Source organism: Lepus europaeus, chromosome 3 (genome assembly GCF_033115175.1).
Source record: "Lepus europaeus isolate LE1 chromosome 3, mLepTim1.pri, whole genome shotgun sequence".
In the NCBI taxonomy this organism is placed as follows: Eukaryota; Metazoa; Chordata; class Mammalia; order Lagomorpha; family Leporidae; genus Lepus; species Lepus europaeus.
The window spans coordinates 104649277-104664909 of record NC_084829.1 but is presented as its reverse complement, the minus strand read 5'-3'; the positions used below and the strand labels follow the sequence as shown (position 1 = coordinate 104664909).

The window sequence follows — 15633 nt, the reverse complement described above, 5'->3', positions numbered from 1 at the left end:
CCCATTACTATTGTATTTGAGTCTATATCTCTCTTTAGATCCATTAACATTTCTTTTAAATAGCTCGGTGCCCTGTAATTAGGTGCATATATGTTTATAATAGTTACATCTTCCTGTTGAATTGATCCCTTAATCATTACATAGTGCCCTTCTTTGTCTCTTTTAACTTTTTTTGTATTAAAGTTTATCTTGTCTGATGTTAATATGGCTACACCAGCTCTTTTTTGGTTTCTGTTAACATGGATTATCTTTTTCCATCCTTTCACTTTCAGTCTGCATGCATCTTTATTGGTGAGGTATGTTTCTTGTAGGCAGCAAACAGATGGGTTTTGTTTTTTAATCCATTCAGCCAGTCTGTATCTTTTAACTGGAGAGTTGAGGCCATTTACATTCAAGGTGACTGTTGATAAGTAATGACTTGGCCCTGCTATTTTTCCATACATATTCCTAATGTTCACTTTGGATTTCCTTTGTACTTTTACTGGGATGTGTTCTGCCTTCACCTTCTTTCATAGTGATGAGTATGTTTCTGTGCTTCTGTGTAGCATATCCTTGAGTATCTTTTCTAAGGCTGGATGAGTGATAATAGAGTCTTTCAATTTCTGTTTGTTATGAAAGGTATTTATTTCACCTTCATTCATAAATGAGAGCTTTGTAGGGTACAGTATTCTGGGTTGACATTTTTTTCTCATAAAACTTGGAATATATCTCACTATTCTCTCCTAGCCTGTAGGGCTTCTGATGAGAAGTCAGCTGTGAATCTAATTGGAAATCCTCTGAAAGTAATTTGGTGTTTCTCTCATACACATTTTAGAATCTTTTCTTTATGTTTTACTGTGGAGAATTTGACTACAATATGTCATGGTGAAGATCTTTTCTAGTCATGTCTATTAGGAGTTGTATGTGCTTCCTATACTTAGATGTTTCTTTCCTTCTCCAAATTAGGGAAGTTTTCTGTAAGTATTTCACTAAAGAGACTTTTAATTCTTTCTCTTTGCACACCTTCAGGAGCTCCTAAGACCCATATTTTGGGTCATTTGATAGCATCCCATAAATATCTGATGCTGTTTTTTAGTTTTCTTATTTCTTCTTCTTCTTCTTCCTCTTCCTCTTTTTTTTTTTTTTTTGTCTGTAAAATTTCCAACCATTTGCCTTCTAACTTGGGATGTTCTTTCTTCTGTCTCCCTTAGTCTGTTCTTAAAGCTTTCTACCACATTTTTATTTGTTCTATTGAATTCTTCATGTTTTGATTTCTCTTTAAAAGCTTAAATTTTCATTCATGCCATGTATGGATTTCTTTAATTTATGAATTTCCTTCTGATTACTTCTAAGTTATCTTACAATCAGTTTTTTGAATTCTGTTTCTGGCATTTTGTCAGTCTCTTCATCTTCACATATTGAAGTGTTGTATTCTTTTGGGGGTGTCATATTGTCTTCCTTATTCTTGTTTCTTGAATTGCTACATTTATTATTAGACATTTGTTATGATACTTTTTTTTTCCTTCCTTTCTCTGTGATGGCTTTTTTCTTTGAACTATGCCTCTGTGCCTTATTGGAGTATTTGCTCTTTCAGTGAATACCCTGAGGCATGTGCTGGGTGTAGACAGACAGCTCTGTTCAGTGCTCCAGGGTGAGGGGAGTATCTAAGTGACACCCAAGTTGGGCATAGTAAATCTCTCTCTCTCTCTCTCTCTTTTTTTTTTAATCAGAGGAGAGGTTTGTTCAGCTCTGTTTGGTGTATTTTCATGCTCACCCCTTCTACTCAGTGGGGACCAATGCCTGGGCACTAGCCCCAGTGGGTACAGTTTTTATCCACACTGCCACAGGATGCACACAAAGCATCCTTGCAGTCCTCAGTGTGAACATGAATCCTGCAGCAATGACTCTCACCAGGGTAGCACTGCCCACAGAAGTCCTAGCCACACCGTGTACCCTCCCAGGCAGCCACAGTGTTTTCACAGTCCTGGCTCACAAGGCTCCCACAATCAGGAGCTCCCAGACACCTGTCAGTTCTCCCAGCTAGCCAGGCTCAAACGTCTCCTCTCAGCTGGTTGCTGGGCGCAGACAGGAGCTGGTGCAGCTGGTGCATATGTCCAAAATGGCACCTGCCCTCTCTCAGCTAATTACAGAATGCTGATGCCAGGTGGTAGGGGAGAGAAAAATGTGAACTGTCTGCCACAGGGCTCTGAGCCAGACTCCCTCTAGGCTCTTCCTGCAGCCTTATTGCCAGTGGCTTGGGCTCCTGCAGTCTGATCTCATCTCACTCCAAAGCTGGTACTAATGCTCTTGGCTCCTGGGATCCTGAGTTGTGCATGTCCACACCCTCCACATGGGTCCACGGTATCCTTGTAATTTTCATGGAGTTTCCTCCCATTTTTTCTCTGACTCTTCCCTGAGACTGCGTCTCTCCACTATTTTTTATCTCTCTTTCCCTAGACTAGAGCAGTCAGCTCCCCCCTACCCATTCCACCATCTTGACTGTCCCATCCAGGAGATATGTAACTTGGGTTTTTCTTTTCTTTATACATTCTTAAACCCTGACTTGCCATTGTCCTATTCTTTGCTCATTAAGCTTTATTTTAAGCCCTGGACAAATACTTAATTTAAAAAATTTTTTTTTAAAGATTTATTTATTTATTTGAAAGTCAGAGTTAGATAGATCTTTCATCTGCTGGTTTATTCCCCAGATGGCCACAACAGCCAGGCCTGGGCCAGGCCAAAGCCAGGAGCCAGTGTCACTATCCAGGCCTCCTGTGTGGGTGGCAGAAGCCCAAACACTTGGGTCACTTTCTGCTGCCTTCCCGGGCACATTAACAGGAAGCTGGATCAGAAGCGGAGCAGCTGGGACTGGAACCAGCACTCTGACATGAGATTGTGATGTCATAGGCAGCAGCCTAACTTGGTATGCCATAGCACCAACCTCGAGGACAAAATACTTATTTTGAATCAGGCATTTATATACTTTTTCATTTAAACCTTTCAACAATCCTGTGAGCTAAGAGGTGGTAACACTCTTTCATAGGCCAGGAGATGGGCTGAAAGACATAGTCTGACCAAAATAATGCAACTGTTAAGTGCCTGAGCTAGGGTAGTGGGCAGTGCCATTGTACTTGCTAGCTGCAGGCTGTGCTAGTGGCTGATATCTCGCAGAGAGGTTGTGAGGCTGGGGGTGAGCTCTGGAAGACAAGGCTGAGCTCACTAGCGGTGTGGGTCAGCAGGGAGGGCATCAGTGGGGTACTGGCTAACCGTGTTTTACCTTTGATACTCCCATCTAGTGGTTGGGGAGTTCATTGACCTGTCCTGGGAAGCGTGAGTTAACTTTTGTCATAATGGCCCACCTTGTCTCCAGTAGGAAGACTGACAGCTTTGGTAGAGTGGCCACAAACCCGGGTGTAGGATTTTGTTCATCTTTATCAGGAGAGGTTTGATCCCATCATAGATTGGATGGTTCGGTGATTTCTATAAATGGGGGGGAACCAAGTCATGGTGTTAAGGAACCTTATGCTTTATTTTGGCTTTAAAGCTGCTTTATTTCTTTTAGAGCTGGAAAAAATAATCACATTTGGGTTTCTTGCCTAAGGATATATTTTGGTGCCTCGTTGCCCCTAAACGTGTTCAGATTTGGTAAACGTGTCTTTTCTGTTGCCTCCAGGCTTCAGATGTCAGTAGGAAAGCCTAGAGGTTTTAGTGCCTGAGTCCTTCCGGGGAAAAACCCAGGATGCTGAGCTGTTTTGGGAGAGCTTCCTGTGCATACCTGATGGTCAGTCACCTGCAGGAGCAGCCAGAGGTGCATGGATGTATCTTTGTTCACGCGTTTACTAGACATTTGTGGAGCGTCCACTGTGAGGCACTGTGTCGACAGGAAATGGGAAGTCAGTTTGTCCATCTGAGTCATCCAGAAAATGCTTTTCCCTAACTTTGCATTTAGTCAGATATTATCCTTTTCTTTCTTTTTTTTTTTTTTTTTTTTGACAGGTAGAGTGGACAGTGAGAGAGAGAGAGACAGAGAGAGAGGTCTTTCTTTGCCGTTGGTTCACCCTCCAATGGCCGCTGTGGCTGGTGTGTTGCGGCCGGTGCACCACGCTGATCCGAAGGCAGGAGCCAGGTGCTTCTCCTGGTCTCCCATGGGGTGCAGGGCCCAAGCACTTGGGCCATCCTCCACTGCACTCCCGGGCCACAGCAGAGAGCTGGCCTGGAAGAGGGGCAACCAGGACAGGATCGGTGCCCCGACCGGGACTAGAACCTGGTGTGCCGGCAATGCAAGGCAGAGGATTAGCCTGTTGAGCCGCGGCGCCGGCTCAGATAGTATTCTTTTCTATGTGTGACATGTTTTGTTTTCCCTTTTTAGCATTTCTGGCAAGGAGTGCATTATCGCTGGGCCTTTTTCATGGCCAGTGGTCCATGTCTGGATGAAATTGCGGAACTGGTGGATGCAGGAAAGGTATGTGCATGTGGAAACCCATGTTGGAAACCTTTTGTTTGAAAAGCTTATTGCTAGAGCACCTCTTGTGGGCATGCCCATTGAGCCTCATCAGTGGGAAATTTACAGAGGTAGGCTTTGCCAGTGCAGGTGCTGCCTCGCGTGTGGCCGAGTTTAAGTGCATTGTTTTGGTTCTAGTTCCATGGGAGTCACATAGACTGTTATATCTGACGCAGATGTAGCATCTCCCTGCAGCTAGTCGAGCCCTCTTGGTTTACAGATGAGGAGGCAAGGCCCAGGGAGAGTATATGATTTCTTAGAGACTCTTGTTTAGGTGGTAGGAGGGCTGGGATCAACACTAGGATGCTAATGTTTTGGTAATGGTCCTGAAAAGATGGCACTGGGAAAGCGATCTCACACACAGGTGAGGACACACTGGGGAGTTTACATTAGCTGATTCTGGAGCTGCTTTAGTCTGAGATGAAGCAAGTTTCCAGATGAGTCAGGGTAGCAAACACTGCGAACTCTGAAATTGCCACGTGGCTAGGTGAGAAATCTGGCCCAGACATCTCCTAATTCCCATGCTATTGTGATAAAATCAAGGGCAAGTAAATGATATCTGAGAAGGTCAAAGACCACGGTGTGGCTAAGGGTTGATGAGGATTTGGATAGAGACAGCTGATTGGTATTATCTGTCTGGCCTGTAGTGGACCTTGTAGAAAGGGGATTGTGTGAGTCTGGTGCTGTGGTGCAGAGGGTTAAGACACCACCTGTGATGCCAGCATCCCATATGGTTGCCAGTTCAACTCCAGGCTGCTCCACTTCTGATCCAGCTTCCTGCTAATGGGCCTGAGAAAACAGTGGAAGATGGCCCAAGTGCTTGGGTCCCTTCCACTCATGTGAGAGATCAGGGTGGGGTTCCAGGCTCCTTCGGCCTGGCCCAGCACGGGCTATTGTAGCCATTTAGGGAGGTGAAGTAAATCAGTAGTTGGAAGAGCTTTCTGTTTTTGTAGCTGTCTTCTAACTCTGCCTTTCAAATAAATAAAATAGATCTTTAAAAAATTAGAAAAAAAAGGGCCGGCGCCGTGGCTCAACAGGCTTATCCTCCGCCTTGCGGCGCCGGCACACCGGGTTCTAGTCCCGGTCGGGGCACCGATCCTGTCCCGGTTGCCCCTCTTCCAGGCCAGCTCTCTGCTGTGGCCAGGGAGTGCAGTGGAGGATGGCCCAAGTGCTTGGGCCCTGCACCCAATGGGAGACCAGGATAAGCACCTGGCTCCTGCCATCGGAACAGCGCGGTGCGGCGGCCATTAGCGGGTGAACCAACGGCAAAGAAAGACCTTTCTCTCTGTCTCTCTCTCTCACTGTCCACTCTGCCTGTCAAAAAAAAAAAAAATTAGAAAAAAAGGGATTGTTGCAGACAGTCTGGTCATCCTTTTTGTGGGGTTTAAAGGGCTTCCAGGGCTCCTAGGTGCTGAAGGGCCCCACAGCTCCCACTTTCTTATTTGGATTCTTCTATAGTGTTGACTTCCCAGACCATCTATTTCTGAAGGAATAACCTGGAAGATAACTCATGTTCAGGTGCTGGTGTTTGTGATTTTATTGAGACAGTAAGGAACTTGAGGATGGAAAACCTTGTATATTTTAGAGGATTGTATATTTTAGATGATGATAGACACAGTGATTCTTATCTCACAGGTATTTCAGCTACTTCCTTAGAGCTTGAGGCTGACTTGGGACTTAGGCTGCATTGTCTCATCCTTGTCATTTTTTTTTTTTTGGGGGGGGGGGATGCTGGCACGGCAGGCAGCGGCTTTACCTGCTGCTGCACCACAATGCCAGCCCTGTAATTGAGTTGTGTTTTTTTGTTTGTGTTTTTTGTGGGTTTTTTTTTTTTTTTGACAGGCAGAGTGGATAGTGAGAGAGAGAGAGAGAGAGAAAGGTCTTCCTTTTTGCCACTGGTTCACCCTCCAATGGCCGCTGCGGCCAGCGCATCTCGCTGATCCAAAGCCAGGAGCCAGGTGCTTCTCCTGGTCTCCCATGCGGGTGCAGGGCCCAAGCACTTGGGCCATCCTCCACTGCACTCCCGGGCCATAGCAGAGAGCTGGCCTGGAAGAGGGGCAACCAGGATAGAACCCGGCGCCCCGACTGGGACTAGAACCCGATGTGCCGGCGCCGCAAGGCGGAGGATTAGCCTGTTAAGCCACGGCGCCGACCTCATCCTTGTCATTTTGTAATGGGCAAGAAAAGGGGTTGGAGCAGGGCCAGTGTTACTGTCACGTGACCCACACTCGGACATGGACATGGGACGCCCCCTTGAGGTAGGCTTGCTCCTGCCGGCACCTGCCCCTTGCTGGCCGCAGCATCTTTTCATGTTGATTTTGGAAAGGATGGTTTTGTGAACTGTGGACTGTGTTTTGTGCTTGTAGGATTGTAAAATCTGTTGCAGCCGAGGAACTATGTGATGGCTTGTTACTGTTTCCCAGGTCTTCTGGTTACGAGTTTCTGTGCCTCTACTGTGACTGCGTGTCTCTGAATGGTTCCCCCACATCCCGCGGGGAGGCTCATTTTACATGTAGGAAGAAGGAAGTGAGCTATCATGGGATAAGTGTGTGCTGCCCTGAGGTGGAACCCTGTTATTAAAGAGGACTCTGACCTTCAGAAGTACACAGCATGCTTGTGCTTGTCCTGGTACCTCCAGGCCATCCGCATGCCTACCATCGCTCTGTTGTAATCAAAATATTGTGCTTCTCTCTCTGCCTGGAAATTGCTGTTTACCCAACAGAGATGAGAGGTGACTCGTATATGTCTCTACCTATTCAATTGGCAGATAACCCATAGGATGGCTGAAAGAGGGCTTGGTACAAAGTGGATATCCTTACAGTGTTCTTGATGGAGGATGACAGGGAAGTGTTCCTATTGCCCGTGATCCTCCTCTCCTCACCCAGCTGCAGGGGTTGGGAAGGGCCCTGGGACGGTGCTGCTGGATTTGTGACACCAGCTGCCATCATGAGATGTGCTGTCTTGTCCTCTCCCTGCTTCTCCGTGGTCATGAGAAATTGCTACCTATTTAAACCGGCAAGTTGGAAAGACTAACACAGTAATCTACATATGTATTATGTGGTTATTAGAGATTCATTAAACTGGACAGAGGCATTAAATTCTTCCAAGCTTCAGCCTGATGTTTAATGACCTAGTTAGCAGGTATCTGAGAGTTGTTTGAGAATTGGTTTTTGAGAGTAGCTTCAAAATCCAAAAAGTAGGAAAAGTTTTCTTTCAAGAAATCTTCCTTTGAGGCAGGCATTTGACTAAGCAATGTGAGTGCCTGGGTTTGAGCCCTGGCTTGGCTCCCAGCCCCAGCTTCCTGCTCATGTACACCCTGCAAGGCAGCAGTAAAGGCTCAATAGTTGGATCCCTGCCACCCATGTGGGAGACCTAGATGGAGTTCCTAGCTCCTGGTTTTCACCTGGCCCAGGCCTGGCTGTTGCAGGCACTTGAGGAGTGAATCAGAGAATAGTAGTGCATACATTCTATCTCTTTGCCTCGCAAATAAATTTTTAAAAAGTAAATAAAGACTTAAGAAAAAAAATTTCCTGTGACACTGAGATTCTGTTTGTCCGATACACCCAATGTTGTATATTTCTTAGGTTTCTCGGGATGTCCTATCTATCAAAACAGGAAAACACATATATATGTTTTCAAAAAGTTCCTGGAAAATACAGATTATGAAAAAAACCTGTGAATGGATTTCAAATTTTTTGTACCAATATTATCCTTTAATTACATTTTCCAATGAACTCTTTGAAGTATCCCCATATTTTTTTCTCTTCCTTCCTGAAAGGTAGTATACCATTGTACACCTTGACTCTTTTAAAAATAACATACACTTAGCTTCATTTCCTATCAGGTTATAAAATGCTGCTTCATTTGTCTGGTCTTGTGAACAGCGGCATTAGTATCCCGTTGAATAGATATAATTTATTCCAATCTTTTACAAATAATGCTTCAGTCGATAGCTCACGGTGTAAGTGCCTAATTGTGAGGATATACATTTCCATGTATGGAACTGGAGTTGCTGACTCAAAAGGTACGTGCAGTTACGGTTTTTATAGGTAGTGAAACAGCCAGCTTTAAAAATCAGCTTTGCCCGTTGAGTGTCGGCAGTCTCTTGCGGCCTACCTTCTCTCTCTGTCTTGCCTTCTACTTGATTAGAGACTTGCTTTTAGGAAAGGAAGGTGAAGATCTGTCATGGTCACTTACGGCTCAACCTGTCCAGATAACAATGGCATCTGGGTTGGTGTGTGTTATTGGTGGACACTGTCACCCCTGTGTGCGCTGGTGAAATGGAGAAGCCAGAGTTGCCAGCGGCAGGATATCCGCGCCCTCGCACGCAGTCTGTGAGTGGTGTCAGACTTAGCTCCATCGTGAACGTCCACCCTGCCTCGCTGTCTCGCCACGTGGCGCTCCGTGAATACTTCTAGGAGGAGGGTCTCCTACGCTTAGCGTGCCCACCAGCGGCAGGCCCAAAAGCGATGAGGAGCTGAAGCTGCGCACGCACGTGGGGTCCGCAGATCCATTTCTCCCAGAGATCCAGACTTGGACGTTGTTTCCCTTTGACTGTCACCGTGTGTCACTGTTGCAGACAGTAGGATTTCACAGTCCCACGAGCCGGCCACAACTCCAGTCTGATTTTTAAGAAGTATATCGTGTTTTCATTATATCCCGGGCCAAGGGTTGGCACACTGCTGTGAGTGGGCCACAGCCAGTCTGCAACCCTGTTTTTGTGTTTCCCCTGAGCCAACAGGCAGAGGAGGAGCTGCCGTGTGTGTGAAGCAGTGATGGGGAAATTCCCAGCCTCCCCTGCGAACATTGCCCCTCTCTCCCAGCGGCTGCTACTGCAGCCAAGGAACCCTGGGCCCTCACACACTGATTTGAAAACTACTGTTCTGGTTTTCAAAAAAGAATATAATTCATACTGTGAGTATAATGGGTTGCTACTGAAATTGTGCCTTGTGCCTGTAAACAGTTTATTGGCATTTCTTCCTAAGCACAATAGACATTCCCTATGTGTGTACTGTGTAACAGGCTTTTAGGTAGGAGGCAGGAGGCCCCTAGCAAAAACTATATTCAGACCCAGTGTGTGACACTGATTAGCATAGTTTAGAAGCAGAAAAGCCGAGTATGTCTCTTTTTTTCTTTTAAAGATTTATTTATTTGTTTAAAAGTTACAGAGGGGCAAAGAGAGAGAGAGAGAGAGAGAGAAAATGAATGGTCTTCCATCATCTGGTTCACTACCCAGCTGGCCACAATGGCCAGAGCTGTGCCAATCCAAAGCCAGGAGCTTTCTCTGGTTCTCTCACTTGGGTGCAGGGGCCCAAGGACTTGGGTCATCTTCTACTGCTTTCCCAGGCCATAGCAGAGAGCTGGATGGGAAGTGGAGCAGCTGGGACTCGAACCATTACCCATATGGGATGCCGGCACTGTAGGCAGTGGCTTCACCCGCTATGCCACAGCACTGGCCCCAAGAGCACCTCTCCATTTACTGTCCTCACTCCCACCAGCCATTGTCATATTTGAAGAGACAGAGGCCCTCAGAAATTAAATAGTGAGCAGAACTAGGTTTCTGAACCCTGAAGGACAGTTCCATCCAGAGCACTTTGCTCTGCCTTTAAGAATGAAGCAGGAGGGGCAGGTGTAGGACCCAGCAGGCAAAGCTGCCGCTTGGTGCTAGCATCCCATGTTAGGGCACTGGCTTGAGTTCCTGCTGTTCTGCTTGCAACCCAGCTCCTGGCTTCAGCCTGGTCCAGTCCCTACCCTTGTGGCCATTTGGGTAGTGAACCAGCGGATGGAAGGTCTCTTCCTCTGTCTCCTTCTCTCCCTGTCGCTCTACCTTTCAAATAAATGAAATATATATATATATATATATATATATATATATATATGAAGAAGCAGTACTGGTTAAATAGCAGGTCCCTCATCCCTCATTTTCTGCTTGTCTGAGTCGTCTTCCAGACGCTACCCAGGTGGAGTGGGAGTTCTTGGTGCAGCCTCATATTGCTTCGTAGTTGTCAGGCCTGAGAGCAGGGCGGCTGGTGAGGCGGATTCCTGCCTGTTGTCAGCTGCTACTAAGGATGCCTGTCTTGAGGGAAAATACTTACACATACCTGCTTACATATGTAAGAAATTACCACAAAACGCGGCAGCTTAAAGCAATGCAAATTTAGTATCTTATGTTCCGAAGGGCAGAAGTCTAAAATGATGAGCAGTGCCATGTTCCTCCCAGAGGCCCTGGGGAGAGCCCATCTCCTGGGCTTTCACCGGCTTCCAGAGGCCACCTGCATCCCTTGGCTCACGGCCCCGCATCATTCTGATCTCTGCCCTGTCACCACATCTCCCCTCCGAAGGACCTGTGATTACACTGGGCCCCTTCGGTAAGGCAGTGTGATCGCCCCGTCTCCAGACCCTGCATCGCCCGTACGGAGTCCCTCTGCTGTGCAAGAGTACACACACAGGTTCGGGGAATTAGCATTTGGGGAATTAGCATGTGAATTGGCACGGGAGTGTGAGGGGCATTATTCTGCCAACCGTAGTGCTGAGCCATCTCAAAAGGATACGAAGGAACTGGAAATACTGTTGACCCTGAGAAAGGAGGTTTTTTTTCCTTTGCCTTTTTGAGTCTGTCTCTCTGCACACATACGTTCTTCACAGAATTACTGAAGCCCTCTGATGGCATGTTGACAGGTCTGATAAAATACTAGTGACCAGCCAAGCCTCCTGGGCGAGCAACGAAATGCAGATTTCTCAATTTCTTTCTTTAACTCATTTCAGAACAGCGCCTATAATAACTTATTGAGTTCAGAACATCTGCCATTAGCCCACTTGTTCACCGCACAGGGTATAGGGAGATGTGTTGCCTGCTAGACGCTTCCGTGGTGATGGAAGTGTGCTGCCTGCATGGGCGCTGTGGCAGCCACCAGCCCCCTGAGCAGTGGAGGTGCGGCTGGTGCAGTGAGAGACTGACTCGCCTGGTTTATTTGCTCACTTTTGATGAAATAGCCACATGTGACTAGAGCCCACCATGCTGAGCACCACAGCTTTGGAGGACAGAGTAATGAGTTCCGAGATAGGCAACTTCCCAGACTCCTCTTGGACAACTTAGCTGTGAATTGCCTTCTACACCTGACGGCCCTCAGGGCAGCCAGATTTTGCTGCATAGAAGGAACTTGATGGTCCAGGCTTGAATCCCCAGGGCCACGAGAAGAGCTCAGGGGTCCCGGACCCTGAGGCTTCTGGTTTTGCTGATGCTACTGCAGTTGTGTCCGTGAGGAAACGTGTGCCGAGCGTCTCTGCCTACCTTCTGGCTGCAGGAGTGCGTGCCTTTGTTGTAAGGGACGCGACCCAGGGACGAGTCCTGGATGCATTCCAGCATGGGCGTAACTTCCTCCTGTGGGGAGTCCCCCATCCGTCATACCCGCCCCCCCCCCCCCGTCTCACCCCTCTCCCTGCTTGGAGGTCTCTGTTGGCTTCTCTGTCTTCCTCTTCCCCTCTCCCCTGACCCTGGAAAATTTGGGGAGTCCCCCATCCGTCATACCCCCCCCCCGTCTCACCCTTCTCCCTGCTTGGAGGTCTCTGTTGGCTTCTCTGTCTTCCTCTTCCCCTCTCCCCTGACCCTGAAATCTTTGAACCTAGCACAGAGGTCGGGGGCATAACCTGTGCAGGAGGTGGTGCTGGAGTTGGGGTCCTGGTGCCCGTCCACAGGTGTATGGATTCACACTCAGCCCAGGAGCCCTTCCGTCTTCCTTGGTGTCTGTCATCCGTCAATCTCCTCACACGCCCACTTCTGAGATCTGCAGCTTCTGTGGTGCAGGTGGGAGAGGCCCAGGGGCTGAGGTGGGGGCAGCGGAACAGACCTGGGCGCCCCAGCCTGCTTCGGTCCTGTGCAGTAGTGCAGTCGGGAGGCCTAGATCCGGGTTCTGGCACTGCTCCTGACGGCTCTGACCTTGCACTCATCACGTGACCTCTCGCACTGCAGTGTCCTCCTCTGTCCACACAGGCTGGCTCGGGTGTGTGGATTCCTTTCACTCTACTATTTAGGGCTGGGTAAGTGGGGATCAGGAGCACCCTCCGCTTCCATGCCTGACTCTCGCGGTGCCCACAGGTTTCCCCTTCCTCCTCCTTCCCTTCAAGGGGCAGAGGGGGGAAGACTTGCCCATGGCTGGGAAGCAGCGATTTGCGAGGCTGCACCAGAAGGAGCCGAGGTCTCCATTGTCCTTATGTCCTCAGGGGATGTCAGGCAGCAGGTGCCAAGTCGTGGGGCCTGGTGTGGCACAGCCTTTTTTTTTTTTTTTTTTATAAAGATTTATTTATTTATTTGAAAGTCAGAGTTACACACAGAGAGAAGGAGAGTTAGAAAGAGAGAGGTCTTCCATCCGCTGGTTCACTCCCCAATTGGCCACAACAGCCAGAGCTGTGCCGATCTGAAGCCACGAGCTTCTTCCAATTCTCCCACGCGGGTGTAGGGGTCCAAGGACTTGGGCCATCTTCCACTGCTTTCCCAGGCCATAGCAGAGAGCTGGATCGGAAGAGGAGCAGCCAGGACTTGAACTGGCACCCATATGGGATGCCAGCACTGCAGGCGGCAGCCCTAAGGCACAGCTTTTGTTTACGGAAGGGAAGGAAGCAGGCAGGAGAGCCCACCCATGTGTGCACGACTGAGGGAGGGCTGTAGCCGTGGGCATCGCCTGGTTGGCGGTGAGCGCTGTGTCCGTGGCAGGCAGAGTGATGTTGAGCCCGCCCGCTTTATAACGGGGCTCCCGGGGCCTGGTGGACTCTAGCAGTGTCATCACATAAATGCGGGGACTTCTCTGAGAGTAACCTTTCTTTCCCCTCTCTGGATTTTAACTCTGATCCCCGTGTCCTTACCAAACAAACACTCTCGGTCTGATGTGAGGCTGTGCTCAGACAGTGTTTCATTATCCAGCTAATCTCCATTGGCTGTCACACATTCAGCCAACGGGGGCATTTGCCCGCCTGTAATTTGAAAGCCTCTTTTTTCATTGTCACTTACGGGAACTGCCGAATGACTCATTATGCCGCGGTCAGCCCTCTCGGGTCAGCTGCCACAATAGGCCTAAGCAGCCAGATTAAAGTGGGCAGCAGCCACAGGCCGCCTGTGTCATCAGTTCAGGCTCCGCGTCTCCGGTCGGAGCACAGCGCCCTGAGCTCGGCCGTTCACTCTGCAGTCCGGTCTGTTGTGGACCTGCCTGTGCTAGTGCCCGGACTCAGAAGGCCTTGTCTTTGTGGAATGGATGGCTGGGTGCGGATTCATGTTAGGGACCCTAAGAAGAAGGCAGAAGCCTGCGTCACGCCCGTGGCCCTGTGCATACAGGTCACCTAGGATGCTTGCTTTTTTTTTTTTTTTTTTTTTTTGACAGGCAGAGTTAGAGACAGAGAGAAAGGTCTTCCTTCCGTTGGTTCACCCCCCAAATGGCCATTACGGCCGGCGCTGCACCGATCCGAAGCCAGGAGCCAGGTGCTTCTCCTGGTCTCCCATGGGGTGCAGGGCCCAAGCACTTGGGCCATCCTCCACTGCACTCCCGGGCCACAGCAGAGAGCTGGCCTGGAGGAGGAGCAACCAGGACAGAATCCGGCGCCCCAACCGGGACTAGAACCCAGGGTGCCGGCGCCACAGGCGGAGGATTAGCCTGTTGAGCCACGGCGCCAGCCTAGGATGCTGACTTAACATGCGTGGTCTCCGCCCCAGCTCCAAAGATTGCGATGGCGCCGTCCCGACAGGGGCCTGGGCCTGCTTTGGCGATCTCCTTTTCCAGGTCCCAGAGGCTTGAGGGAGAGCAGTGGGTTCAGAAGGCTTCCTGGGGTGCCTTTAGGAAGCAACTTGAGCACATTGCGTCCTGTTCCTGGGGAGGGCGAGGGGGTTTCCCCTCCCAAGCCAGCTCAGCTCAGCACAGCGCACAGCAGCTGCGGTGTTGTACGAGAGCCGAGGTCATGCTCGGCCTGCTGGGGATCATCCATTAGTGATGGCCTCTGAGGACAGGGGGCAGTGCTGGCCCACGAACCACACATCTGTCAGCCAGGTCGCCTGGACACAGGGCCTGGAGACCCGAGCCTCAGCTGGCACGGGAAGGGGGCCGAGATGCAGGCTGTGACCAATCATTGCTTTTCCTGTCAGACTTAGGGGTAGCTGTGGGAGGAGCAGCATACAGCAGCGAGAGATGGAATCCTGCATTGCCATTGCCTGCCGTGTGATGCTGGCGACTTGTGTAACTCTGTGCCTTAATTTCTTCATCTGTAGCATGGGAATACTAGTGGTTCCTTCCTGAGAAGGGGGCTATGAGGATTCAATGAGGTAACACACAGAGGGCCCTCGGAACACTGCTTGGCACTTGGTGAGGGCAGCAGGTGCCAGCTGTTACTGTCAGGTTGTGCTTGTTGTGGATGCAGAGTTTCTAGCTGTGGGGGAAGGGAGACTTGGAGTCCCCGATGCCCCTCTGCTGACCGGGCTGTGCAAGTCGCACAAGAAAGTTTCATCGGCTGACCCAGGCCCGCGTCTTCCTCTCAGGAAAGGACAAGGGTTGTAGGACGTGTGGGTCAGCTCGCACCTCTGACAGCCGCTCCCCGCCACTGCGGCGTGGGAGGCACCCGGAGGTCAACAGCTGGGTTTTGCTTGAGGTTTTGAAAAGGAACAGTCTGAGTGGATGTTTTTGCGTGGGGAGGAGGGACGTCACCAGGGACCTGCTGCTGCTGGCAGGGCCCCCAGCGCAGCCCGAGCTCACCGCGACCTTGCTTCCCAGTTCCCATGCTGGCTCTCACCGAGGCGACAGTAAGTTCCTGCTATATGCCTGGCACGCTGGGTGCTGCAGGGGGCGCAGGGAGGCTGGGCTGCACCACAGGCATTTTATGTTGTAGTTGGGTAGATGTGCCATTTAACGGTTTTTAAAAACACTTTGTTCTTTTTCTGTGTGTGGTCTGTGAAGGGGACAAGAGGAACTCAGCCCTGCCTTTGGGATTTGCCGTGTGTGCCAGGTGGCTGAGACGTACACTCGGCTACCGTAAGCGCAGCATCTCAGTGAAAGGCACACAGGCTGTACACGGGACTGGGGAGGTCGGGTGGGACCCGGGCTGGAAGGGCGCTGGGCGCTTCAGAGAGGGATGTCTGGGCCCACTGACCTGTACGAGCAGAGGCGTCAGCATCCCAC

At 49.7% G+C, this 15633-nt stretch overlaps 1 protein-coding gene across 1 annotated transcript in view; it reads left to right on the top strand.

Moving 5' to 3' along the window:
* RTN4IP1 (reticulon 4 interacting protein 1) overlaps nucleotides 1–15633 on the top strand; it is a 68915-nt gene that overhangs the window by 52804 nt on the left and 478 nt on the right. Inside the window, exon 8 of the mRNA XM_062186563.1 lies at nucleotides 4349–4441. Coding sequence (XP_062042547.1) covers nucleotides 4349–4441 — 93 coding nt within the window. The remainder of the gene's footprint in view (nucleotides 1–4348; nucleotides 4442–15633) is intronic.